We start from the raw sequence: 27319 nt of genomic DNA on the forward strand, positions 1-27319 counted from the left end.
TGCAACAAAAAAAATATATGCTTATAAATAATATTTTTTTATTTTCTTTTAAAAATAATATTTTTTATTTATATAAAAAATCCTACCATTACCTTCTAATCACCCCTCATCTTGGCTCGACATCTGCTGCATAAAAGAGTACATGTTGGTAACAGTGCTCTTCCACTAGTTAAGATCAGAGGGCTAGGTATCAACGGTCTCATGGAGGTGAATGATCTCCTCCTGATATCTCTGCTTCTGCTGCCGCTTCCAGCTGGTAGCATCTCTCATAATAACATTAAAAAAGTTTAATATTAATGCACTGATTATGTAAACAATTTTACACTGTCATTGAATTACATCTATTTTGTTAGATGTTTATTCACACAATGTTTTGTAAAAAGGAAATTATTTTTAGATATAACGATATATAATTAAATGTATATGTAAAATTCTTTTATAACGTTAGTAAATCAAAATTAAATTTATATTAACAATAGTAAAAATAAATCATATTGGAAAAGGTCAGTGTGGTGTGTTCTAATTTGACAATACTTCTCACTCATGCTCGATCATGCTTATCAGTTATCAATGCTTCTATTTCATGAGAAGTTTTATCATTTTCTATGGAGAAAAGAAAATTATAAACAACATTTATTTGCAATGCAACCACAAAGTTGAGATATATTGAAAAGAAAATAGAAAATAGGAATGTGTATTACAATATCATTTACTGTTATATATTATGGACCTCTCCCTCAACTATACACGCATTTATGCAGCATGCTGCATGCATGTCTGGATGCCCTAAAAGGCACAGAAATGCACAGGTTGAAGGTTATAGAGAATTTTGAGTATTTATGTTCATTTTTCTTTTCTTTTTTTCTTTCAACAGGCAACTTTTGCATATAATTACCATGCATTATATTTTATTTATATCTGTGCTGATTTCTGTTATTTTTTGGCTATATTACCTCTAAGCGTGGATCTTCTTTTCTCAAGCAAAATGTTATCATTTGGCTATACTCTGCGTTGCCGTTACATATCTCTCATCGAATGTTGCAAAAACCGCATGCCATATGATTCTATAACATTAATTAGGATATGCCATGATAGTTCTAGCTTCTGATGTGCAATTTGGGAGGACAAATAAAATTCTTGTTTTTCATCAAATAATTAATTAAATCATTAAATCATGATGTATATACAATGTATTGTAACTTATTAATCAAGATTCATGTGTGGCTTAAGTTTTAGCTAATAGGGAGTATGGAGCATATTTCCATGATCTTTAATAATGGCGTACTACTTGATCTTTGTCCTGAGGATGAAATATCATACCAAAGTCAATATTATATATGAAATTAAAGGAAGTCAGATCAGGATGCTCATTAGTCACTGTTATGGATTTCAAGTTTTGCAGGAATAAAAGACATTGTTAATTACATGATAATCAAGCACAACCACGGTTTTTCAAATTGCATAATGCTTGTTTGAACCAATAATATTGTTCGAAGTCCAACGTGACAAATCAACCATAGTGATCATCATCTATTTTTTAAAACACTCACACTCACTCACATTCCCAGCGACTTTCTGAGTCAGTCAAGAGTCTTTTTTCTTCGAAGAATTCCTTTCATATCTTTACTTTTCATTTAAATTCCCTGCAACTTTCCTTTTCATGCAATTTATCTTCTTTGCAATGTCATTTCGATTCCTTTACATTCAACAACTTTTATCCTTTCCAGTCTTGACCTTTCAATTTGTCCTTTATTTTTCTAAACACTTTTTCTTTATTTAATTTGATTCCCCTTTTATTCAAGTCATTTAAATTTTATTGTTCATTTCGAATATCTGCAAAACTTGGTTCTTTCTTCTTCGTCATTGTCAAAGGCATATATTTTGATGCAAATAAAACTGGTACCCGCAAAAGAGGAGTTGGTTTCGCTCCCAGACCATTAGAATCGAACCACCATCGATTTGCTAAAAATCGACAAAACAAATTGACACGCCCGGTGGGACAATTTTAAAATTTAATTGTATCAAAATTTGTTGCTTTCAACTATTGCATTTTGCATGCAGTGTTGATATTTGATGCATGCGGTTAAAAAGTGGTAAAATTGTTACCATGTCTGACGAAGTTAATCGAGATTACCAAGTAGACTCCTCGTCGAATAATCCAGGATCGATGGCTGAGTTTCGACAATATATTGATGAAAGCCATCATGATTTAGTCACCCTGTTGACTCACCAGGTGACTACTATTTTGAATCCTATCCTGGCAGACAATGAGTCAAAACATGATCGACTGGTTAAACAAGTCGAGAGAATTACTCGAATTGTCGATTATGATGAGGGGAATGTATTTAACAATCCTGAAAGGGAAGAAAATATCCCTTATCTCGTTCGACGAGATCAAAATGCTGATGAAGTTTTGAATAGACTTCACACACAACGTGGATATCATTATCAGGTGACAAGGATTGTCGAGGATGTCCTCAATGGAATGGGTATCAACGTGGGTCTCATGCATCGACCATATTTTGTTTCTGCTTTTCCTTCTGCAGTGCAAATGACAGAAGTGCCAATGGGTGTAAAAAATCCCAAAATAATTACAAAATTTGCAGGAGAGGGTGGAGAGTCAACTGTCGAGCATATAGCTCACTATTTGGTCGAATTAGGAAATTTGGCAGATAACGAAAACCTGAGAATGAAGTTTTTTCCTGCTTCATTAACAAAAAATGCTTTCACTTGGTTTTCATATCTGAGACCCAGTTCGATTTTAACATGGGCACAATTGGAAATGCCTTTCATGCTCAATTTTATAGAGCAGAATTGAATGTCTCATTGACATATTTGCTTGCAATAGAACGAGATGATGGCGAATCGATAGATGACTATATAATTCGATTCAAAAATACTCGCAATCGATGTTATGTGTCGGTCCTTGAAAGCGAGATCGTCAAAATAGCCATCAAAAGTCTTGGCTTGTATATGCGTCGAAAGTTACTCAATATGCATATTCCAGATTTAACCTATTTGGCTGAGAGAGTTCGACAAGTCGAAAAAATAAAAGAAGAAAAGAAGAAAGAAAGAGAAATTGTTGAACGAAAACTCTCAGGGACCAGCAAATAAATCAAGATCTAACCATCATTTAGCCAGCATGCATTTTTATACTAGGACTGTCTCACGCGCTATCACAAACGGCTTTCTCTCACGCTCCTCTCCAAGGATCTAGCCGGAGAGTATTGCTAGCCAGATACGCTCTTCTACGATCGCAGTTTCGTTGACAAAGCTTGAAGCTTCACCTTTTACTCTTGGATAAAATTTTCTTCTCTGTCGCTCATTCCTTCTCAGCTGCAGAACAACTCAGAATTTCACTCTCTCTCTCTCCATGTCAATGATGGAATCAGTGTTAGAAGAACAGAATATTGAAGCAAGCAATTTCTCCCTCTTCTAATTTCATGATTTTTGTAATGATTTTCATAGTGCATCAATGAACACAATGATGATTATGATTATGAATTTCTGAGCTCGCAAAGCATGTTGTTTTTCTTTTTCATAATAGAGTTTAAATTGAATGTACGGAATCCAAATTATACCTTATTCGCTTTTGATTTTCATAATGCAACAATCCACAATTAACGCAAACCAACTGTTTGATGAAATGACTAAGACAGAAAATATAAAAAATGTTAGTGTTTCTTGTTTGTTGTTTCTGAGTAATGGATAATGGTTTTAGAAGAATGCCCTGCTACCATAAAACACTCTTGATCCATCTTTTTTCTTCTTACTATTATTACTAACATCATCAATTTCTGATATGATGTTGTTATTATTGCTGCTTTCATGATTCTGAATCACATCACCACAATCTTGATCTTTTCTTTCAGATTTGTCAATTTCCATAGGTAGCTTCATTCTTGCTAAGGATTCTGTGAATTGTTTGCATGCTTCTCATATACATATCCACTATTTGTTCTTAATAATTAGCAATAAGAAACGTATTTTTTGGACTTTCAACTCGACTTTCAATTTTCAGATATTTGGGTCTAGGAGTCATGGTTTTCTTATTTTGCTATTTCCATGTAAAACTTTCAGATATGTGCAAATTCTCCACCCAAAACCCTTTCCTTATTTTTTGGCTATGGCCCTTCATTTAAGGCTCTGCCCTCAATTCAAAGGTGTTCCTCTTCTTTACCCTAAGAATGCACGTAATTAAGCCCTAGTAGAGCACATAGTAGTAAAGCCCTAACCACTAATAGTTAATACCTTAAATAACATTACCTCACAATATTTAATAAGAAAGGAAAATAGATAATAAGACAAGATGCATGCTCAATGAAACTGTTCTAACCTTAGCTGCTAAGAACCTGAAGTAGAAGTAGAAGCATCAAATTTGTAATTGTTCTATAACAGTAAACATGTTCTATGATTTTCTTGGGGTTGGAGGTACATAATTTCCAAGGGTTAGGAAAGTGAGGCTAAGCTAGTTAATAGGTAGTGTTGTGTTTTATGTAGTTGTTTTGTTTTGGTTGTGTTTGTGATGCATTCAAATGCGGTCTGTTGTTATAGGATCCTGTTTTGCATTCTCTTTTGTACAGTTAGTTCCATAAAAGCCTAAAAGTAACTAAAGTAAAAAAGTGCAATCAATAGAGGGATGAACAAACAAATATTTGGAGAGATATATAGAGAGAGAGAAGGAAAGAGATTAATATTGTATGAACATTAAACAGGGGACTATCTTTGTAATTTTGCACACATGAATCAGACATTTTGCACCTACTTTAATCAGATTTTGTACATTTTACTCAGCACAGTTTGCATCCAATGTAATTATTTTTTTGCACACATGAATCAGATAGTTTGCACCCACTTTAATGAGATTTTGCACACCTTACTCATTACAGTTTGCACCCAGTTTAATGAGATTTTGCACACATGACTTAACATAGTTTGCACCTACTTTAATGAGATTTTGATTACTATCTGATGTATGCTAACTTTTTTATAGGATGTGCCCAAGGTTGGCATGTGTTTTGGAACCATTGAAGATGTAAATCAATTTTATCAGAATTATGCCAAGCACGTTGGTTTTGTTACTAAGATAAGGTTTACCCGAAGAGTTGGTAAAGATAAGGTTCCTAAGAATCAAATGATCACTTGCAATAGGGAGGGGAAACGCAATTCTAGAGTTTCACCAATAGAAAAGACCAACCCTAGAACCAACTACAATTGCCCCGCAAGGATTTCTATTAGGTTGAATAAGGAGGGTCTTTGGATTATATCGAAGGTGTGTTTGGACCATTCACATCCTTGTGATCCAGAGATGGCAAAACTGTTGACACGTAATAGAGAGATGACTATGCACATGTGTCGAGTCATTGATGAGAGGAATGATGAAGCAGGTGTGAGACCAAGCAAAACATATCAAGTATTGGTGGGTGAAGCGGGGGTTTTTCTAAGATAAACTTAATGGAAAAAGATGTTAGGAACTATCTCAGCAGAAAGGTACGCAATGTTATGGAAGAAATGGATGCTAGGGAGATGTTGAAGACTATAAATCAATAATACCTTGTGCCACTAATTCCTTAATAGAAAAGCAATTTCAAGGTGCCTATACTAATGCAAAGTTTAAGGAAGTACAAAAGCAATTTAGAAAGAAAGAAACTTGTATTTTGCACCTTATGAAAGCAGTTTCTACATCTAAAGTCTATTCTATTTTGGAGGATGTATCTACTTCTAAAGAGACGGTTTATAAAGTTAACTACAATGCGAAAATGAAGGATATTACATGCATGTGTCAAATGTTTGAATCAAGAGGCATATTATGCCGTCATAGCTTGGTTGTCCTAGGGCATGAACGCGTGAGAGAAATTCCAAGAAGATACATTTTGGACCGTTGGAGAAAACTTGTGAAGCAAAGACATAGTGATATTAAGAGCAGCCATGATCGAAGTTTGTTGAATCCAAAAACAGAGAGGTTTGATGATTTATGCTCCCATTCGAACAGTGTTGCTCAATTTGCATCCCAAACAAAGGAAACAAGTGATATCTTACATCAATATCTTGATATGGCTATGGCGGAGTGTCAAAAGCATGTTGCTAACTCATCATCTAATGCCAATGAGTTAGATAATTTGCTTACATTAGAAGATGGTGGTAAAGATGCACTGTCCATTTTTGTAGGAGGCTGTATAATAAGCATTCAAGATATTAAAAGCCCTCTTTATGTGTCCACTAAGGATCGTCCAACAAATAGGCTAGGATCTGAAAAAGATAAGATGATAAAAAAGAAGACCGAGGCAAAGAAGAGGAAAAGTGAGATAACCGAAAAAGAGGTAAAACATTATTTTATTTTTGTTACCCATGCTGTTTTTTAACAATAAATAGACTTTAGATGTAGAAACTACTTCCTTAAGGTATATATAAAGGATAATCAGTTGTACTTTATAGCCATGCTGATATTACTTAGTACTTACACTTGAGTGATAGCTTTTTCTATTGTATATAAAGGATAATCAACATATTGGAGATAGTCAAAGTCTCCCTTTCAACGAACATGTTCATCCAATAGTTTGTGATTTTTGTGATTTATAAATATATGAATTTTATACATGTGATCTAATATATTTATTTTTTCTTTTAAATTGTTTCAACTTCAAGATGCTAATTACAATGTTAATGAGGGATTTGAATCTGATTAAATGGGAGGATCAATGGGAAGATTCGTGTCCTTATTGAACTTAATCCATTCATACCAATTCTTAAATGTCGATTGATAGCAAAATAATGTCGAACCAAAAAGAATTTTATTTGGCAATACATTAAAGAGTTCAATTAGCTGATGATTCATGAGACAATTATTATTTTGGACAAGAAATAATAAAATTGATTAGTTTCATGTGTGCAAACTGCTCATTATCGTAGAATGGCAACTGATGATGATGATGATCCATCACTGCTTTCAAACTCCAATACAGCAGCTTGTTGTTCTTGTTATTCCATTTATTAGTAATAATAATTAATGTGTATATATAACTATATTAACTAGTACCAAATCTATAGCTTGCTAACTTACCCAATTGGACAAACTGCAGTTTTCATCTTCCAAGATTCTCTCCTATATAAATTAAAACAAGTACCAGTTACAATAATAATAATAATAATAATAATAATAATATTAAGAACGAGATGATGGAGAAATTTGTAAGCAAAATAACTATGGATATATGCATATATGCTTCGTTAAAATGGGTGTAAATTAAATTTGTTTATAGGTACAAAATTAGTTTGTAACTAGTATTTTACCCGTAATACTATTACGGGAATATAAATCTTTTAAAATTATGTCGATCCTAATATTATAGATTATGACACGAAAAATTTATAGCATTAAACTATTTTTATAAAATGGTCGTAAGGGACAAAAGTTCCCGTTGGCTATGAAGACCAGAGTATTAAACAAAATTAAATAATAAATTTTTTGTTATTTTTTTTTTCAAATAAAAGAGTTTAATTTGTTATCTAAAATTTTAAAAAATTTAACGTGTATATTTTTAATAAATTTGTTATATTTGCTATTTAAAAATAATATTTTTTTCTACATGATAAATTAAACTATCATGTGTGCAAACTGTCTGATTCATGTGTGCAAAATCTCATTAAATCTATAATAAATTTATTTTTTTTTTTGGGGAATTATTTTAACACCCCGCCCCCCTCTTCTTGTTCTGAGCTTCCAATGTGAACTTCGTGGAGATAGTAGCCAATAGGATAAGAAGCTGAAAGGAAATATAATTGGTAGAGAACACTCATACTAAGTTCTATTTATTTATTTAATTTTAAGTAGAAGATTTAATAGCAATAATAATTTTTTTTTTAGAGGAACCAGAATTGTTTTTTCTGGGGTCATGTATGGCTTGTAAATCACTATGTTATGATGATGATATTGGAAGGAATAAAGTTGTCAAATTTGTGTAGCTGATAACACCTTATAGGAATTAGTTGTTGGTTGTTATTGTTTCAAATGCCTAAATTAAGACATTTATTTTTCTCACACTTTGGAGGGAGAGTTGGTTATGGAAATGAAGCTATACCAATTCTATTTTGTATTTACTAGAGTAGCCATAGACAAACTTGTCTTGGCAACCATAGATATTGCTAACAACGAAAGACTAGGTCTCAAAATCTTCACCTTGGGAATTCAGATTCTTAGCTACCATCAGGAAGTTTATTTTTTACATGATAAATTAAACTATCATGTGTACAAACTGTTTGATTCATGTGTGTAAAATCTCATTATATTGGGTGCAAAATGTGCTGAGTGAGGTGTGCAAAATTTCATTAAGGTGGGTGTAAAATATCAAATTCATGTGTGCAAAAATCTCATTAAATCGGGTGCAAAATATCAAATTCATGTGTGCAAAAATTAATTCCATTGGGTGCAAAATGTGCTGAGTGAGGTGTGCAAAATCTCATTAAGGTGGGTGCAAAACATCAAATTCATGTGTGCAAAAATTCATTACATTGGGTGCAAACTTGCTGATTCATGTGTGTAAAATCTTATTAAGATGGGTGCAAAATCATTACATTGGGTGCAAACTTGCTAATTCATGTGTGTAAAATCTCATTAAGATGGGTGCAAAACATCAAATTCATGTGTGCAAAAAATCATTACATTGGGTGCAAACTTGCTGATTCATGTGTGCAAAATCTCATTAAACTGGGTGCAAATTATCAAATTCATGTGTGCAAAAAATCATTACATTAGGTGCAAAATGTGCTGAGTGAGGTGTGCAAAATCTCATTAAATTGGGCGCAAATTATCAGATTTATGTGTGCAAAAAATCATTAAGATGAGTGCATAGTGTGCTAAGTAAGGTGTGCAAAATCTCATTAAAGTGAGTATATTCACATAATACATAATGCAAAACAACAAACACTAAGAATTATAATTTATACCCATATTGCTAGGCGATCGCATTGGCGATTTCATTGGCGATCTCATGTTGTTTTCATCTTTTTTGTCTTCCTTATTAAATCAATAAAAACAATAATTAAAGATGTGTAGAACAACAAATAAAAAAAAATCGTAACTATAAAAAAGCATATACACTATTTTTATCTTGTTTTGACCTCCTCCTCCTCGTCTTGCTTTGCATCACTATAAAGAAGCACACACTATATTTTACTTTACATTCTCTTTTATTACAAAAGATAAATCAAAACTAATTATTACCTTTCCTTATCTTTTTGCTCATCTGATACATTGTCATCTTCCTTTGACATTTTGTTATCATTATTTTGTTCATCAAATCTATAAATAAGAAATTTAATTAGTGATAAAGAGTGTTTGTAACATCCCAAAACTTTATTTTTTTTTTTACTTTTCTTTCTTTTCTTTCATTGTGTTATCTTTATTAAGCTCCTTCGCCCCCTTTTCTTAGCCAAATTAGTTGGTGCTCTTGTTGTGTTCTTTGCAAATTTAACATCAACAACACCTCGCTTAACTAAAAGGGTAACAATATTCTACAATAATAGTCACACAAATAAAGGTTTTGTAAGAAAATATAATAGTCACACAGATTATATTATACACTTATCATATTATGCAAAACAAAAAAAAAATCCAGAAAAGGCTCATGACATGCCTCATCCGCATGTAGACCTCACCAAAAAGGTTAAGTTCACTAGAAATTAATATTTAGCTTATAATGCTTTCCATCCGCCAACAGAGAAGAGTTCTAGCATAACTAGCATTCCATGAATTAAAAATTGAAAATAAAAAACAGAGATCACATATTAAATCCAATTTAGGGAAGTAAGTAGATATGTATGCAACGGAATAGTCAGTTTAATTTCAACTTTGTTATTTACCATTGTAATTGTATTCTCTGCAGTTTGCACAACACTGCATTCAATCTTTAGAGCAAATAACTACACACTAATTCACTAATAAGCACACCACAGAATGCACAATTATAGTCACAAGACACTTAAAAGAAAAAAAGGCTCTTGCATTACATTATAAGGCAATTACATAAAGTAATTAACATAAAAAAAGAAAATCAAAACCAAACTGATGTAATTCGCAGCACTGGAGCAGAGTCCACATCTGCACTCAACAACCTTGGAATGTCATTTTGCTAACTTCTAAAACACGACATGCAAATATAAGAACTTAGAATAAAATTGAGGCACTATCATAACTATAACTATGCCATTTGAGCATTCTATATAGATAGCAGGATTTCAACAAATAGGAATTCAGCACAGTTGTATGTATCTCAAACAACACACACATCACACATCACACAAGAACACATAAAGGATCAAACCTAATTAATATATTTTCTCTTGGATAAACAAAACATAGCTGATAACTAGAAGTGAAAAGAATTCTGGATATTATAAGAAATCATCAATTTAAAAAAAAGAAGCTATATTGAATTAACAAGATAAAATAAATAAAACAAACCGTTGGCCTTTGCTTTGATGACTCCTGTGTCAACTTCTTTGCAAGTTTTTCTTTATCTCAATAAGCAATCCATGGTGGTGGAGGCCCCATATAATTTTTCTTATCTCCGAATGTGTCTTTGTGGTAATAGATAATCTACAAGCAAAATAATAAATGTAATGATTATCATCAAAAAAGAAATCAAAAAAGGAAAAAAGGATAAGTACATTAGACTGATTACCATCAAAATATAAAGACAACCATCAATACTTAATGTATTTTTTTCTTGAATTTTTGAACCCCTTTCATAAGCTCATCATGCACAAATCTTGCCCCATTGTATCTTGTGATATTCTCTACATCAACAATGGTACATAAGTGCTTTGGGGATGTGACAACGCTACTTGTTGGTACCAAAAATGAGCTAATAATGAACATTGTAAATACTCTCCTAAAGTAATCTCTCCCTTTGAATGTTGAAACATTACATTCTCTTGAATGTAATACTTCTTGTAACCATGGGCTTGTCACAGACTTGAACGGGGCAACTAATCTTTTTTGCTCTGAAGTCCAATCTTCTTCTTCTGGAAAACTTTTACCAACTGAAGGTAATCCTAGAGCTAACCCAATTTTGTCTGTTGTCACATCGATATCCCCCACCACTAATTCCAGTTTGCTTGTTGTTGTGTTATATGCTTTAGCAAGTGCGAGGAATAATTACCTATCAATTTTCCAATCTTGAATAGCCTTTATGGATGAGAATCCCATTTTATCAACTTCAAGTTTTTGCTCTTTTGTAAGAGAATTTATTGTTGTGAAAACTGAAACGGGAGAACAATGACATTCTATCAATTTCTGCAAACATAAAGTAAAAAATCTTCACCCAATTTTAACCATGGTTAGTTTGGAAAATAATAAGAAATAACAATAATAATAAATCTTATTAAACTGGGTGCAAACTAATGCTAAGTGATATGTGCAAAATCTTATTAAACTGGGGTGCAAACTGTGCAAGTAAGGTGTGCAAAACTTGACTAAAGTGGGTGTAAATTGTCAAATTGATGTGTGCGAAATCCAATTAAAGTGGTGCAAACTGTTCGAAAGATGTGTGCAAAAAATAATTATATTGAGTGCAAACTATGCTGAATAAGGTGTGCAAATTCTCATTAAAGTGGGTGCAAACTATCTGATTCATGTGTGCAAAATTTCATTCAGATGGGTGCAAAGTGTCCTAAGTAAAGTGTGTAAAATCCTTTTTTAAATTGGTTCATACCCGAGATTCTAGTTCTTCAAGAGTTTTCTGCTGCATTTTCCTCCTAGTTCCCGTTTCAGATTTCTTTGTTTTTGTACTTCTTCACGGCATCTTAATATCTGGATCTTTTTCAATTTCAAATAATCACTGCATATTATTAAGAAACATACTATTAACACAAACACATATAAAAAACCTAGTAATTAATTGTGCAGTAGCCATTATCAAAGCTCTACCACAATAAAGCTGTACTAACAACTGAGATAATAACTTAATGAATTTTTTCAAAGATTTATAAATTAAAAGTTCCAGCAATATTACTATTATGATTCATCTGCATTCAATGTCATGTGTTTAACCTTTGACACTCCAGAACATTCTGGAAGCTTAAGTGTTCAAGCTAAAGAAAAAGTATCACCCCAGAAAAGTAATAATAAAGGTAGAAGAAGAGAAGAGTTAAGGGTTGTTGGAGGGACAGGTTCTTTTGCATTTGCTCGTGGCGTTGTGGTAATTTCTCAAACAGGTGGTGGGTAATCTACTCATGAAAATGGTATTGCTGCGTATTATCATGTTAAACTTCAGCTTCAATTTCCAAAGCTCTACCACAACAAACCTTTACTAACAACTGAGATAATAACTTAATGAATTTTTTCATAGATTTATACATTAAAAGTACCTAAGTTTCATAAACTAGATATGATGAATCAAAATTAAAATCAAAATCAAAATCAAAATCAAAAGAAATTTTATTATAGAGTACTTAAAGATTTTTCATGAATAGACAAGAAACATTGAGTAATATTTTTGGGTGTCATTATGAATTACTAATGAGTAATACATTAGTAATTTTATACCTCAAACAAAGATGGCGCGTAGAGTGTAGAGGAGAGACTGTAAAATTTTGGGGAAGAAGAAGAGAGCGTGGTAAAGGAGCGTGAGTACACGCTCTCTTTATGGGTTTGGGCTTTATTTTGTTTGAGGTATAAAATTACTAATGCTGGTTGTTTGCTGGCCCAAAAGTTAGAAAACTGCTGGCTCCCTAGCAGTGCTCATTTTTTAATATGAGTTTGTTGAAAATAATATTCAACGATGATAAGTATTTTTGCTTTTGTCCATCTAGCAAAAAAAAAATCATCAAAAATAATATTTTCGACAAATTATTGTTGGATTCTTCGATAAGTCAATGTTCGACAAATTCGAACTTTATCAAGTTACATGTGCATATTGGAAAACTTTGGAAGGAGTGGCTACTCTATAAAGGTATGTACAAATATGTCTGTAAAAAGAAGTTCTTGAGAAGTGGTTATTGGCAGTTGTTAGATATAACTGTGAAAAAAAAATCTTTATTCAACTTTGAAATTCTATAAATTTGATTAAATTTCAGATAAGAAAAAGCTTCTCTGTTCACTTTGGAAATTGTGAAGTTGGAAATTTGAAAAAAACATTTTTTTTATTATCATATTTTCGAATCATCAAATATGACAACTCTCTGACCATAATGATCCGAGAAGGAAAAGTAAAATTACCATGATTTGGGTAATATGTTGTCATAAAAAATTCGATGAAGTATCGAAAATGAATACGGCTGAAAATATTCAACAAAATGTCAAAGATCCAAGAGTTTGACAAACAGCCACCTTGCCTCAAGAGTTCGAAAACAAATACTTGGGGGCATTTCTTATATCGAAGATAATTTTTCTTCGATAAATTGAAAAAAAAAATTATTCTGGGCTCTTCAAGAATGGAATGATGCTTCACTAATATTTTGTCATGCACTACGTGAAAATATTTGTGAAAATTTGTGCAATATATAAAATTGATCAAACAATTATTTGGGGTTAGTTTCGAATTGGTCAAGCCATCGAAGATCAATTTCGACAAAGAAGAGTAAACTGACACTTAGACTCAATTTGTTCAGAGTCCACAGGATAATTATTCACCTTCGTTTCGTCGATCCCATGCTATTGGGGTTGGATAGATCAAGAATTGGCAAGAGTTTAGTGAATGAGAAAATGAGAGAATACCAACCGCAACAGGCTCGATGTAGTTATTTTTTATCGAGGCTGTGGAAGTAATACCATTTTTCAAGATCGAATTGGTGGTAACTAAAGTGTTCGAAAGTTGCGTCATGTTCCTTCTACTTCGACCGATCGAAGTAAAGCAGTTAAAACTCCATTCCTAAAAATGGATTAACTATGTTGAGGAAAATTTTGAGGAAGAAGATGAAGAAATGCTTGGTACCGCTCTCGAAAATATTGAATAATAGTAAGTATTTATATTTTCTTCCTTTTAATTGAAAAAAATAAATAGTTAGGGGGCATTTGTTATATCAAAAATAATATTTTCGATAAAGATGTTATTGAATTCTTTGACAAGCCAATATTCGACAAGAATAAGCTTCGATCATTCCCAAGTGCCAAAAAATATTTCGATCAACCTGCAAATACATGTTAGAATTAACTTTGCATTTGGAGCCAATTAGGTACTCTTTTCGTACTCTCTATTAATCGATTGATGCAAATGTGGAATCGAAGAGGCAGACTCGACGAGGTCAACTGTATCGAAGAAGAGGTTATTGGTGTCGAAGATGGTAGATAGAAAACCAAATCGAAGCAAAAGTAATTTGTTAGTCAAAAAAGATAAACAAGTTGTGAACTTTGAGGTGGAGAATAACTGTATTGGATTCCTTGAAGATGGTCAATCGATGAAAAAGAGGATTCTGATTGATTATTATGCGAGAGAGCGGAAGCAATCGAAGGGAGTTACTATGCGAAGATAGTTGGCAGAAGTTACAGATGGCACTCAAAGAGAGCGGGAACAGTTATTCAATGATTGACGCACGTGGAAGTTATATCTGAATTTGATTGGTCAAAGACTTCCATAAATACGTGAAAGATTGAAGGAACAAAGGTTGGAATATTTTTGGAGAAAACACTTACACTCACTCACATTCCCAGCGACTTTCTGAGTCAGTCAAGAGTCTTTTTTCTTCGAAGAGTTCCTTCCATATCTTTACTTTTCATTTAAATTCTCTGCAACGTTTCTTTTCATGCAATTTATCTTCTTTGCAATGTCATTTCGATTCCTTTATATTCAACAACTTTTATCCTTTCCAGTCTTGACCTTTCAATTTGTCCTTTATTTTTCCAAACACTTTTTCTTTATTTAATTTGATTCCCCTTTTATTCAAGTCATTTAAATTTTATTGTTCATTTCGAATATCTGCAAAACTTAATTCTTTCTTCTTCGTCATTGTCAAAGGCATATATTTTGATGTAAATAAAACTAGTACCCGCAAAAGAGGAGTTGGTTTCGCTCCCAGACCATTAGAATCGAACCACCATCGATTTGCTAAAAATCGAAAAAACAAATTGGCACGCCCGATGGGACAATTTTAAAATTTAATTGTATCAAAATGTGTTGCTTTCAATTGTTGCATTGTGCATGCAGTGTTGATATTTGGTGCATGCGGTTAAAAAGTGGTAAAATTGTTACCATGTCTGACGAAGTTAATCGAGATTACCAAGTGGGCTCCTCGTTGAATAATCCAGGATCGATGGCTGAGTTTCGCAATATATTGACGAAAGCCATCATGATTTAGTCAACCTGTTCACTCACCAGATGACTACTATTTTGAATCCTATCCTGGCAGACAATGAGTCAAAATATGATCGACTGGTAAAAGAAGTCGAGAGAATTGCTCGAATTGTCGATTATGATGAGGGAAATGTATTTAACAATCCTGAAAGGGAAAAAAATATTTCTTATCTCGTTCGACGAGATCAAAATGCTGATGAAGTTTTGAATAGACTTCACACACAACGTGAATATCATTACCAGGTGACAAGGATTGTCGAGGATATCCTCAATGGAATAGGTATCAACGTGGGTCTCATGCATTGACCATATTTTGTTTCTGCTTTTCCTTCTGCAGTGCAAATGACAGAAGTGCCAATGGGTGTAAAAAATTCCAAAATAATTACAAAATTTGCAGGAGAGGGTGGAGAGTCAACTATCGAACATATAGCTCACTATTTGGTCGAATTAGGAAATTTGACAGATAACAAAAACCTGAGAATGAAGTTTTTTCCTGCTTCATTAACAAAAAATGCTTTCACTTGGTTTTCAAATCTGAGACGCAGTTCGATTTTAACGTGGGCACAATTGAAAAATGCCTTTCATGCTCAATTTTTTAGAGCAGAATTGAATGTCTCATTGACAGATTTGCTTGCAATAGAACGAGATGATGGAGAATTGATAGATGACTATATAATTCGATTCAAAAATGCTCGCAATCGATGTTATGTGTCGGTCCCTGAAAGCGAGATTGTCAAAATAGCCATCAAAGGTCTTGGCTTGCATATGCGTCCAAAGTTACTCAATATGCATATTCCATATTTAACCTATTTGGCTGAGAGAGTTCGACAAGTCGAAAAAATAAAAGAAGAAAAGAAGAAAGAAAGAGAAATTGTTGAATATGAGTTTGTTGAAAACAATATTCAATGATGATAAGTATTTTTGCTTTTGTCCATCTAGCAAAAAAAATCATCAAAAATAATATTTTCGATAAATTATTGTTGAATTCTTCGATAAGTCAATGTTTGACAAATTCGAACTTTATCAAGTTACAGGTGCATATTGGAACACTTTGGAAGGAGTGCCTACTCTATAAAGGTATGTACAAATATGTCTGTAAAAAGAAGTTCTTGAGAAGTGGTTATTGGCAGTTGTTAGATATAACTGTGAAAAAAAAAATCTTTATTCAACTTTGAAACTCTATAAATTTGATTAAATTTCAAATAAGAAAAAGCTTCTCTGTTCACTTTGGAAATTGTGAAGTTGGAAATTTGAAAAAAAAAATTTTTTGATTATGATATTTTCGAATCATCAAATATGACAACTCTCTGACCATAATGATCCGAGAAGCAAAAGGAAAATTACCATGATTTGGGTAATAAGTTGTCATAAAAAATTCGATGAAGTATCGAAAATGAATACGGCTGAAAATATTCAACAAAATGTCGAAGATCCAAGAGTTCGACAAACAGCCACTTTGCCTCAAGAGTTCGAAATCAAATACTTGGAGGCATTTCTTATATCGAAGATAATTTTTCTTCGATAAATTGAAAAAAAAATTTATTCTGAGCTCTTCAAGAATGGCATGATGCTTCACTAATATTTTGTCATGCACTACGTGAAAATATTTGTGAAAATTTGTGCAATATATGAAATTGATCAAACAATTATTTGGGGTCAGTTTCGAATTGGTCAAGCCATCGAAGATCAATTTCAACAAAGAAGAGTAAACTGACACTTAGGCTCAATTTGTTCAGACTCCACAAGATAATTATTCACCTTCGTTTCGTCGATCCCATGCTATTGGGGTTGGATGGATCAAGAATTGGCAAGAGTTTGGTGAATGAGAAAACGAGAGAATACCGACCGCAACATGCTCGATATAGTTATTTTTTATCGAGGTTATGGAAGTAATACCATTTTTCAAGATCGAATTGGTGGTAACTAAAGTGTTCGAAAGTTGCGTCGTGTTCCTTCTACTTCGACCGATCGAAGTAAAGCAGTTGAAACTCCATTCCTAAAAATTGATTAACTATGTCGAGGAAAATTTTGTGGAAGAAGATGAAGAAATGACTGGTACCGCTCTCGAAAATATTGAATAATAGTAAGTATTTATATTTTCTTCCTTCTAATCGAAAAAATAAATACTGGGGCATTTTTTATATCGAAAATAATATTTTCGATAAAGAAATTATTGAATTCTTTGACAAGCTAATATTCGACAAGAATAAGCTTCGATCATTCCCAAGTGCCAAAAAATATTTCGATCAACCTCCAAATACATGTTAGAATTAACTTTGCATTTGGAGCCAATTAGGTACTCTTTACGTACTCTCTATTAATCAATTGACGCAAATATGAAAATCGAAGAGGCAGACTCGACGAGGTCAACTATATCGAAGAAGAGGTTACTGGTGTCGAAGATGGTAGATAGAAAACTGAATTGAAGCAAAAGTAATTTGTTAGTCGAAAAAGATAAACAAGTTGTGAACTTTGAGGTGGAGAATAACTGTATTAGATTCCTTGAAGATGATCAATCGATAAAAAAGAGAATTCTGATCGATTATTATGCGAGAGAGCGGAAGCAATCGAAGGGAGTTATTATGCGAAGATAGTTGGCGGAAGTTACAGATGGCGCTCAAAGAGAGCGGGAACGGTTATTCAATGATTGACACACTGGAAGTTATATCTGAATTTGATTGGTCAAAGACTTCCATAAATACGTGAAAGATTGAAGGAACAAAGGTTGGAATATTTTCGGAGAAAACACTTACACTCACTCACATTCCCAGCGACTTTCTGAGTCAGTCAAGAGTCTTTTTTTTCTTCGAAGAGTTCCGTCCATATCTTTACTTTTCATTTAAATTCCCTGTAACGTTTCTTTTCATGCAATTTATCTTCTTTGCAATGTCATTTCGATTCCTTTAAATTCAACAACTTTTATCCTTTCCAGTCTTGACCTTTCAATTTGTCCTTCATTTTTCCAAACACTTTTTCTTTATTTAATTTGATTCCCCTTTTATTCAAGTCATTTAAATTTTATTGTTCATTTCGAATTTTTGCAAAACTTGGTTCTTTCTTCTTCGTCATTGTCAAAGACATATATTTTGATGCAAATAAAACTGGTACCCGCAAAAGAGGAGTTGGTTTCACTCCCAGACCATTAGAATCGAACCACCATCGATTTGCTAAAAATCGACAAAACAAATTGGCATGCCCGGTGGAACAATTTTAAAATTTAATTGTATCAAAATTTGTTGCTTTCAAGTGTTGCATTGTGCATGCAGTGTTGAAATTTTGGTGCATGCGGTCAAAAAGTGGTAAAATTGTGACCATGTCTGACGAAGTTAATCGAGATTACCAAGTGAGCTCCTCGTCGAATAATCCAGGATCGATGGCTGAGTTTCGACAATATATTGACGAAAGCCATCATGATTTAGTCAAGCTGTTGACTCACCAGATGACTACTGTTTTGAATCCTATCCTGGCAGACAATGAGTCAAAATATGATCGACTGGTTAAACAAGTCGAGAGAATTGCTCGAATTGTTGATTATGATGAGGGGAATGTATTTAACAATCCTGAAAGGGAAAAAAATATCCCTTATCTCGTTCGACGAGATCAACATGCTGATGAAGTTTTGAATAGACTTCACACACAACGTGGATATCATTACCAGGTGACAAGGATTGTCGAAGATGTCCTCAATGGAATGGGTATCAACGTGGGTCTCATGCATTGACCATATTTTGTTTCTGCTTTTCCTTCTGCAGTGCAAATGACAGAAGTGCCAATGGGTGTAAAAAATCCCAAAATAATTATAAAATTTGCAGGAGAGGCTGGAGAGTCAACTGTCGAGCATATAGCTCACTATTTGGTCGAATTAGGAAATTTGACAGATAACGAAAACCTGAGAATGAAGTTTTTTCCTGCTTCATTAACAAAAAATGCTTTCACTTGGTTTTCAAATCTGAGACCCAGTTCGATTTTAACGTGGGCACAATTGGAAAATACCTTTCATGCTCAATTTTATAGAGCAGAATTGAATGTCTCATTGACAAATTTGCTTGCAATAGAACAAGATGATGGAGAATCGATAGATGACTATATAATTCAATTCAAAAATGCTCGCAATCGATGTTATGTGTCGGTCCCTGAAAGCGAGATCGTCAAAATAGCCATCAAAGGTCTTGGCTTGTATATGCATCGAAAGTTACTCAATATGCATATTCCAGATTTAATCTATTTGGCTGAGAGAGTTCGACAAGTCGAAAAAATAAAAGAAGAAAAGAAGAAAGAAAGAGAAATTATTGAATATGAGTTTGTTGAAAACTATATTCAACGATGATAAGTATTTTTGCTTTTGTCCATCTAGCAAAAAAAAAATCATCAAAATAATATTTTCGACAAATTATTGTTGAATTCTTCGATAAGTCAATTTTCGACAAATTCGAACTTTATCAAGTTACAGGTGCATATTAGAACACTTTGGAAGGAGTGCCTACTCTATAAAGGTATGTACAAATATGTCTGTAAAAAGAAGTTCTTGAGAAGTGGTTATTGGCAGTTGTTAGATATAACTGTGAAAAAAAAATATTTATTCAACTTTGAAACTCTATAAATTTGATTAAATTTCAGATAAAAAAAGCTTCTCTGTTCACTTTGGAAATTGTGAAGTTGGAAATTTGAAAAAAAATTTTGATTAAGATATTTTCGAATCATCAAATATGACAACTCTTTGACCATAATGATCCGAGAAGGAAAAGGAAAATTACCATGATTTGGGTAATATGTTGTCATAAAAAATTCGATGAAGTATCGAAAATGAATACGGCTGAAAATATTCAACAAAATGTCAAAGATCCAAGAGTTCGACAAACAACCACTTTGCCTCAAGAGTTTAAAAACAAATACTTGGAGGCATTTCTTATATCGAAGATAATTTTTCTTCGATAAATTGAAAAAAAAATTATTCTGAGCTCTTCAAGAATGACATGATGCTTCACTAATATTTTGCATGCACTACGTGAAAATATTTGTGAAAATTTGTGCAATATATGAAATTGATCAAACAATTATTTGGGGTCAGTTTCGAATTGGTCAAGCCATCGAAGATCAATTTCGACAAAGAAGAGTAAACTGCCACTTAGGCTCAATTTGTTCAGAGTCCACAAGATAATTATTCACCTTCGTTTCGTCGATCCCATGCTATTGGGGTTGGATGAATCAAGAATTGGAAAGAGTTTGGTGAATGAGAAAACGAGAGAATACCGACCGCAATAGGCTCGATATAGTTCTTTTTTATCGAGGCTGTGGAAGTAATACCATTTTTCAAGATCGAAATGGTGGTAACTAAAGTGTTCGAAAGTTGTGTCGTGTTCCTTCTACTTTGACCGATCGAAGTAAAGCAGTTGAAACTCCATTCCTAAAAATAGATTAACTATGTCGAGGAAAATTTTGAGGAAGAAGATGAAGAAATGACTGGTACCGCTCTCGAAAATATTGAATAATAGTAAGTATTTATATTTTATTCCTTCCAATAAAAAAAATAAATACTTAGGGGGCATTTGTTATATCGAAAATAATATTTTCGATAAAGATGTTATTGAATTCTTTGACAAGCCAATATTCGACAAGAATAAGCTTCGATCATTCCCAAGTGCCAAAAAATATTTCGATCAACCTCCAAATAAATGTTAGAATTAACTTTGCATTGGAGCCAATTAGGTACTCTTTACGTACTCTTTATTAATCGATTGACGCAAATGTGGAAATCGAAGAGGCAGACTCGACGAGGTCAGCTGTATCGAAGAAGAGGTTAATAGTGTGGAAGATGGTAGACAGAAAACCGAATCGAAGCAAAAGTAATTTGTTAGTCGAAAAAGATAAACTAGTTGTGAACTTTGAGGTGAAGAATAACTGTATTGGATTCCTTGAAAATGGTCAATCGATGAAAAAGAGGATTCTGATCGATTAGGACTTATCGAGAGAGCGAAGCAATCGAAGGGAGTTACTATGCGAAGATAGTTGGCAGAAGTTACAGATGGCACTCAAAGAGAGCAGGAACGGTTATTCAATGATTGACGCACGTGGAAGTTATATCTGAATTTGATTGGTCAAAGACTTCCATAAATACGTGAAAGATTGAAGGAACAAAGGTTGGAATATTTTTGGAGAAAACACTCACATTCACTCACATTTCCAGCGACTTTCTGAGTCAGTCAAGAGTCTTTTTTCTTCGAAGAGTTCCTTCCATATCTTTACTTTTCATTTAAATTCCCTGCAACTTTCCATGCAATTTATCTGTTTTGCAATGTCATTTCGATTCCTTTAAATTCAACAACTTTTATCCTTTTTAGTCTTGACCTTTCAATTTGTCCTTTATTTTTCCAAACACTTTTTCTTTATTTAATTTGATTTCCCTTTTATTCAAGTCATTTAAATTTTATTGTTCATTTTGAATTTCTGCAGAACTTGGTTTTTTCTTCTTCGTCATTGTCAAAGGCATGTATTTTGATGCAAATAAAACTAGTACCCGCAAAAGAGGAGTTGGTTTCGCTCCCAGACCATTAGAATCGAACCACCATCGATTTGCTAAAAATCGACAAAATAGTAAGCTAACTGGCTTATCTTCTTCAATCTTTTCAGCACCGTCAGTTTCCGCAGACTCATTTCTCTGCTCCGCTAGTACAACAATCTGCATCATTAGAAAACTGAATTTCCAGCCCACATTTCTCGCAGCATTGCGAGATGCTAAAAAAATATAAAAGAAATTCTTACTTTCTCACTCCGTGCGAGATACTTCAAAGAAAATTAAAAAACAAAAAACTCAATTGCTTCTCGCACTATGCGAGAAATCCATGGCCATATTCTGGTGTTTCACTTCCAAGCCCTAGTCTGGGGCATAACACCAAAAAGTTTTCATAACAAAATTTTTTATCCAAAGATGATAGTAGTTTATACTCTTTTTCTTTCTTATATCCTATTATTTTACCTTATGATTGATCAAAGTTAAGATATTTTCATAGGAGAATACTCTCAATAAACAGTCTAAGTTCATATATAATTTTAAAATATTAACCAGAATTTAATTTTGATACACTGTAAATATAAAATTATTTTATGCATATAATTACTTAATATCATGTTAGCAAAAATATTTATTTTATACATTGATCGTGTTAATGGTTATCCCAAAAATAACAAATGTGATTGAGTAACAGTCTAAAATACATCAAAATCAAAATCATATTAAGCATTATCATTAATCAAATTCTTACACCAAAAAGAATAAGGTACGAGCACTTATTTGTAAAATATATGCTTAGAAAAAATTTAATACAAAACTACTATGCTAAGAAAATTTACTCACAATTTTACATCAGTAAAATAATGGCCAAATGTTACAACCAAGTACTCTGTAACCTGCTGTTTCATTCGATTTTGATTTAAAAGCAAATGCTAAAGGGAATGAAGTATATGATGAGTATATGAGAGATACAAAGCCATTCATTTTTAAAGGGGGTGATCACTTGAAAGTCTAACTCTAACATGAAAATAAAAGCAACAAGTGAAGTTATAAAATCTTTTTTTTTTGAATAAGAGAGCTCAACACAATGAAGTGGAGCGACAAACAAGCCAACAATTCAACAAGAATACAAAATAAAGACAACAATCTCCTTAATGTCATCTCCGGCATTGCCATCAACAACAGAAAGGATCTAAACTACTCCATTCTCTATAACTGTTGAAAGATTTCTGAAATACCACCTCTGCAGTTGCCTCCTTGTTATTAAAAATTCGTCCGTTTCTCTCGAGCCAAACGTTCCAAATGACCGAGAAAAAGCAAATGAGCCACTTGTTGCGCTCCACCTTCCTGTTAGCAGCACCTGTCCAACTCTCAAATTGTTCTTTTAGTGAGCCCGGGACAGTCCACGATCTCCCAAATTCAGTTAGCCATTGACACCACACCTGCCAAGTAAACTCACACCCCAAGAATAAATGGTGAATAAGTTCAACATCTTTGTTACACAGGACGCACATGTTATCACCTTGGCTAATAATTCCCAATCTATGGAGTCTTTCTTTAGTATTTACTCTTCCTATAAGAGTGAACCAAATAAATAACTCCACTCGTGGCGGCACCAAACCTTTCCATAGCGTTCTTGTGAAACTGTAGCTGGTTATATCCTCCGGGAGGGATTCTGACTGTACTACCTGCACAAAAGAGTTAGTTGAAAATATACCTTCCTTGTCAAACTTCCAAAAGATTCTGTCCGGCTTATCATGTGATAGCTTTATAGGCCTTAAGGTCTCATGCAACAGATCCACTAATTCCAGCTCCCATTGGTATAAAGCTCGCCTCCACTGAAAATTCCAAATCCACTCTAACCCATCCCAGAACCCACAATCCCCTATGACAGATCTTTTTTGGTTTGAAATGGAGAAAAGCCTTGGAAAACTCAACTCTAACGGACCACTTTGTAGCCAGACATCTTCCCAGAAACGAGTCCTCCTTCCGTCACCTACCTCCATAGACAATCCCGCAATCATCTTATCTTTTATAGTATTATCTTTGAGTTGCAGATGGCAGATATCCTTCCATGGGCCCCCTCTAGTAGGTAATATTTGAGCTGATAACATCACACTGGGATTCAAATCATAACAAGAACATACCACCTTCTTCCATAATGGACATTCTTCTTTCGAAAAACACCACCACCACTTGAACATGAGCGCAGCGTTTCTAATCACAGCATCACCTACCCCCAATCCCCCCCCCAGCTTTTTAGGGGCTTGAACCACCTCCCACTTAACTAGCGCCATGCCATTCCTACCTTCCTCCTTACTCCACAGGAACTTTCTCTGCAATGATATCAATTTTTCTGCCACTGCCTTTGGCATCTTATACAGGCTCAAGTAGTACACCGGCAAGCTATTTAACATGGACTTAATAAAGACCAGCTTACCCGCTTTGTTGAGTACCTTTGCTTTCCATAGACTGAGCTTCTCCTCTACCTTGTCAATTATCGGTTTCCAAGTCCTGACCAGTCGTGGGTTCGCTCCTAAGGGGATGCCAAGGTATCTGACTGGAAGGTAGGCCTCCTTGTACCCCAGCAAGTTACACATGTTGGATGTCCACTGCTGTTCACAGTTGATTGGGATTAGACTTGATTTATCAAAGTTAATGGATAATCCCGACATCATCTCAAAGCACCTTAGCAGCCTGGCATAGTTTCTGATGGTCTCCTCTTCTGGCGGACAGAACAATATAGTGTCATCAACAAACTGGAGATGTGACAACTCTATATTGTCCTTACCAACTAACAGCGGCATAATACATATGTTTCTGACTGCCTCCCCTACCATCCGATGCAGAACATCAACAACTAGAATGAACAGAAACAGAGATAAAGGATCACCTTGTCTCAAACCCCTCTCCATCTTAAAAGGTTTAGATGGTGAGCCATTTATCAGGATTGACATAGATGTTGTGCCAACACACTCCTTAACCTATTCCCTCCATTTCCAGCCAAAGCCCATCTTCTGTAGCACAATGTCCACAAAGCTCCATTTGACCCGATCATAAGCCTTCTGAAAGTCTAGTTTAATGATTGCCGCTTTCTTTCTTTTCGTCTTCAGCCATTGCACTGTTTCGCAAGCAATAAGTGCCCCATCATGTATTTTCCGACCCTTGACAAAAGCGCTCTGTGTCTCTCCCACTAGACCTGGCATGACAGATCTCATTCTCCTGACCATCACTTTGGAAATCACTTTGTATACGCAACCTACCATGCTTATCGGCCGGAGGTCCTTAATCTCCTTGGCTCCTGTGTACTTAGGTGCGAGAGACACCCAAGTAATATTAGAGTCAGAAGGCAACCTTGAAGATCAGAAAAAATCCATAACAGCTTTGGTGAACTCAGCACCAATCTCATCCCAGCACTTCTTGATGAAATTCATGTTATACCCATCACTTCTTGGAGCCTTAGAAGATTCGCAATCCCAAACTGCCTCTCTAATCTCCTCTGATGTCAGTAATCTCTCCAAAGCTATGGACTCCTCTTCATCGATCCGATTTACCAGTCCATCCCTAAATCCCACCACCGGTGATCTCTCCTGGTGATACAAATATTTATAGAAGTCTCGGATAGCAATCTTGATCCGAGATTGATTCCTCACCAACCTACCGTTAATTATCAGGCCATCAATTCTATTGTTCCTCCTTCTTGCCGACGCCAAGTTATGGAAGTATCTAGTGTTTTTATCCATATCCTTCGCATGCTTGGAGCGTGACATCTGCTTCCAGTGTATTTTTTTTCTCACATACCACTGCTTGCAACAGCTTACTAGAGCCTTCCTTCTAGCCTCCGATGTACCATCATATACTCCATTTCTTGCCAGCTCATCTACCTTCTTGATCTCCTCCTCAAAGTGCTGAATTTTCTTATCCATGTCACCGAATTTATCCTTATGCCATCTTCTCAAAGGCATCGTAAGAGCTTTCAGCTTATCTGTGAATTGCACCTCACCAAGGTTCCTCCATTCCTCTCTGACCATTCTTAAGAAACCTTCATGGGTAAAACAGGAATCTAAACTTCGAAATGGACGCAGACCATCTCTGCATATGGTATTCTGAACTATAATTGGACAATGATCTGACAGGCCTCTCGGTCCCCCTTTTAACCGAATCTCTGGAAATTCCTCCGTCCATTCTAAGCTCACAAGTACCCTATCAATACGACTGCAAGAGCTGCCTCTAAACCATGTATAGTTGCGATCATTCAAAGGTAAATCCACTAACTGCATATCCTGAACCCAACTCTTAAAATCTTCTGCTGATGCTGTTAATCGGTCCTGATCTTTCCTCTCTTCAACCTGTGTAACCTCGTTAAAGTCACCCATGTAACATATCGAAACTTGACATAAGCCAGCTATAAAGCTCAGTTCCTCCCACACAGCAAGTTTTCCTGCTCTAGTATGAGCACCATATACCAAACAAAAAGCACAACGATAATCATTTTTCAAAAGGACTCCTTCCACACATAACCATATCTCCCCTTTGTAACAGTTATTCATTCTAAACAGCATGATATCCCACATCAATAGCAGACCCCCCGACATGCCTTCCGCACCTACAAACTCCCACCCCACTGCATCACTTCCCCAAATTCGTACTACATCAAACTTAGTCACAACTTGCATTTTAGACTCAACCAATCCTAACATATTTAATTTCTGTTTCTTTTTTAGCTCTTTAACCATACTCAATTTTCCAACCCCTCTTAACCCCCTAACATTCCAAGAGCTAAAAATCATAATAAAACTTTTTTACACACCTTTTTAAACTTTTTTGGTCTACATCTCCGAGCCTTTTCTTTTTGCTTGGCCAATCTCCTCTTCTGATCTAGTGCTTCATTCTGTTCTTGCAAAATTGCCATTATATCATCATCTTCATTGTACTGCTCTGCTCCGGATTCAACTGTCAGTTTCCATGCCCTTTTATTTTCGAGCATTTGCTCTTCTCTGCTCAAAGCATTCCCACCACAGAGCTCATGGTATCCAGAGTCAATATCAATCTTCCTCCCATTCGCGCCATCGCCCTCAGCAACCTGTTTTTCAATTCTAAAATCACCGTCCATCCCATTCTCGCCACTTCCTTCCTCAAGCCTTACCAGTACCCCAGTCGCGTCGGCCTCTAGTGCATGTTCACCATTTTCAAGGAGCCCAACTCGGTATCCTATGGCAAACTTCCCCCTTGATGTACCCCTCTCCTTAGTACTACATTCGCACATTTCCTTCCTGGAGGGACCAAGCTCTGCCTTCACTTTCATTGGGATATCAGATTGCAAGGGAAGCTTCGAACAGCCGCCTGTCGTCCCTCTTTCAGACGCTTGGTTCCCCGCCATGGCTCGTGAACCGCAGCAAACAACAGAGTCGCTTCCTTGCTCGCCAGCTCAGTGGTACCCTCCCACATCAGCGAAACAATTCCCCGTCACCGGACCTGAATCGTCGCAGCCAATGCAGCAGTGTGCTTGCTCACCGATTCGGAG

The 27319-nt window shown here is 34.7% G+C and overlaps 3 protein-coding genes across 3 annotated transcripts; 1 reads left to right on the plus strand and 2 right to left on the minus strand.

The window, feature by feature from the left end:
- Positions 18601-19614, plus strand: LOC107627433. The gene is made up of 2 exons (XM_016330267.1): positions 18601-18982; positions 19040-19614. Exons 1-2 carry the CDS (start codon positions 18601-18603, stop codon positions 19612-19614), a joined length of 957 nt encoding a protein of 318 aa, XP_016185753.1.
- Positions 21015-24710, minus strand: LOC107627434. The gene is made up of 5 exons (XM_016330268.1): positions 23796-24710; positions 23484-23633; positions 23034-23237; positions 21889-21963; positions 21015-21185 (listed from the first exon to the last, which is right to left on the minus strand). Exons 1-5 carry the CDS (start codon positions 24708-24710, stop codon positions 21015-21017), a joined length of 1515 nt encoding a protein of 504 aa, XP_016185754.1.
- On the minus strand, positions 25158-26471 carry LOC107627435. The gene has a single exon (XM_016330269.1). The coding sequence runs from the start codon at positions 26469-26471 to the stop codon at positions 25158-25160; it is 1314 nt and encodes a 437-aa protein (XP_016185755.1).

Source organism: Arachis ipaensis, chromosome B02 (genome assembly GCF_000816755.2).
Source record: "Arachis ipaensis cultivar K30076 chromosome B02, Araip1.1, whole genome shotgun sequence".
NCBI lineage: Eukaryota > Viridiplantae > Streptophyta > Magnoliopsida > Fabales > Fabaceae > Arachis > Arachis ipaensis.

Coding starts and splice junctions, on each gene's coding strand:
- LOC107627433 (XM_016330267.1), top strand. CDS start 18,601: ATGTCTGACGAAGTTAATCGAGATTACCAAGTGAGCTCCTCGTCGAAT. Junction 18,983..19,039: donor AGATGTCCTCAATGGAATGG/GTATCAACGTGG, acceptor TTCCTTCTGCAG/TGCAAATGACAGAAGTGCCA.
- LOC107627434 (XM_016330268.1), bottom strand. CDS start 24,710: ATGGAGAGGGGTTTGAGACAAGGTGATCCTTTATCTCTGTTTCTGTTC. Junction 23,634..23,795: donor TTGCGGGATTGTCTATGGAG/GTAGGTGACGGA, acceptor TGGAATTTTCAG/TGGAGGCGAGCTTTATACCA. Junction 23,238..23,483: donor CAACTAACTCTTTTGTGCAG/GTAGTACAGTCA, acceptor TTTACTTGGCAG/GTGTGGTGTCAATGGCTAAC.
- LOC107627435 (XM_016330269.1), bottom strand. CDS start 26,471: ATGCAAGTTGTGACTAAGTTTGATGTAGTACGAATTTGGGGAAGTGAT.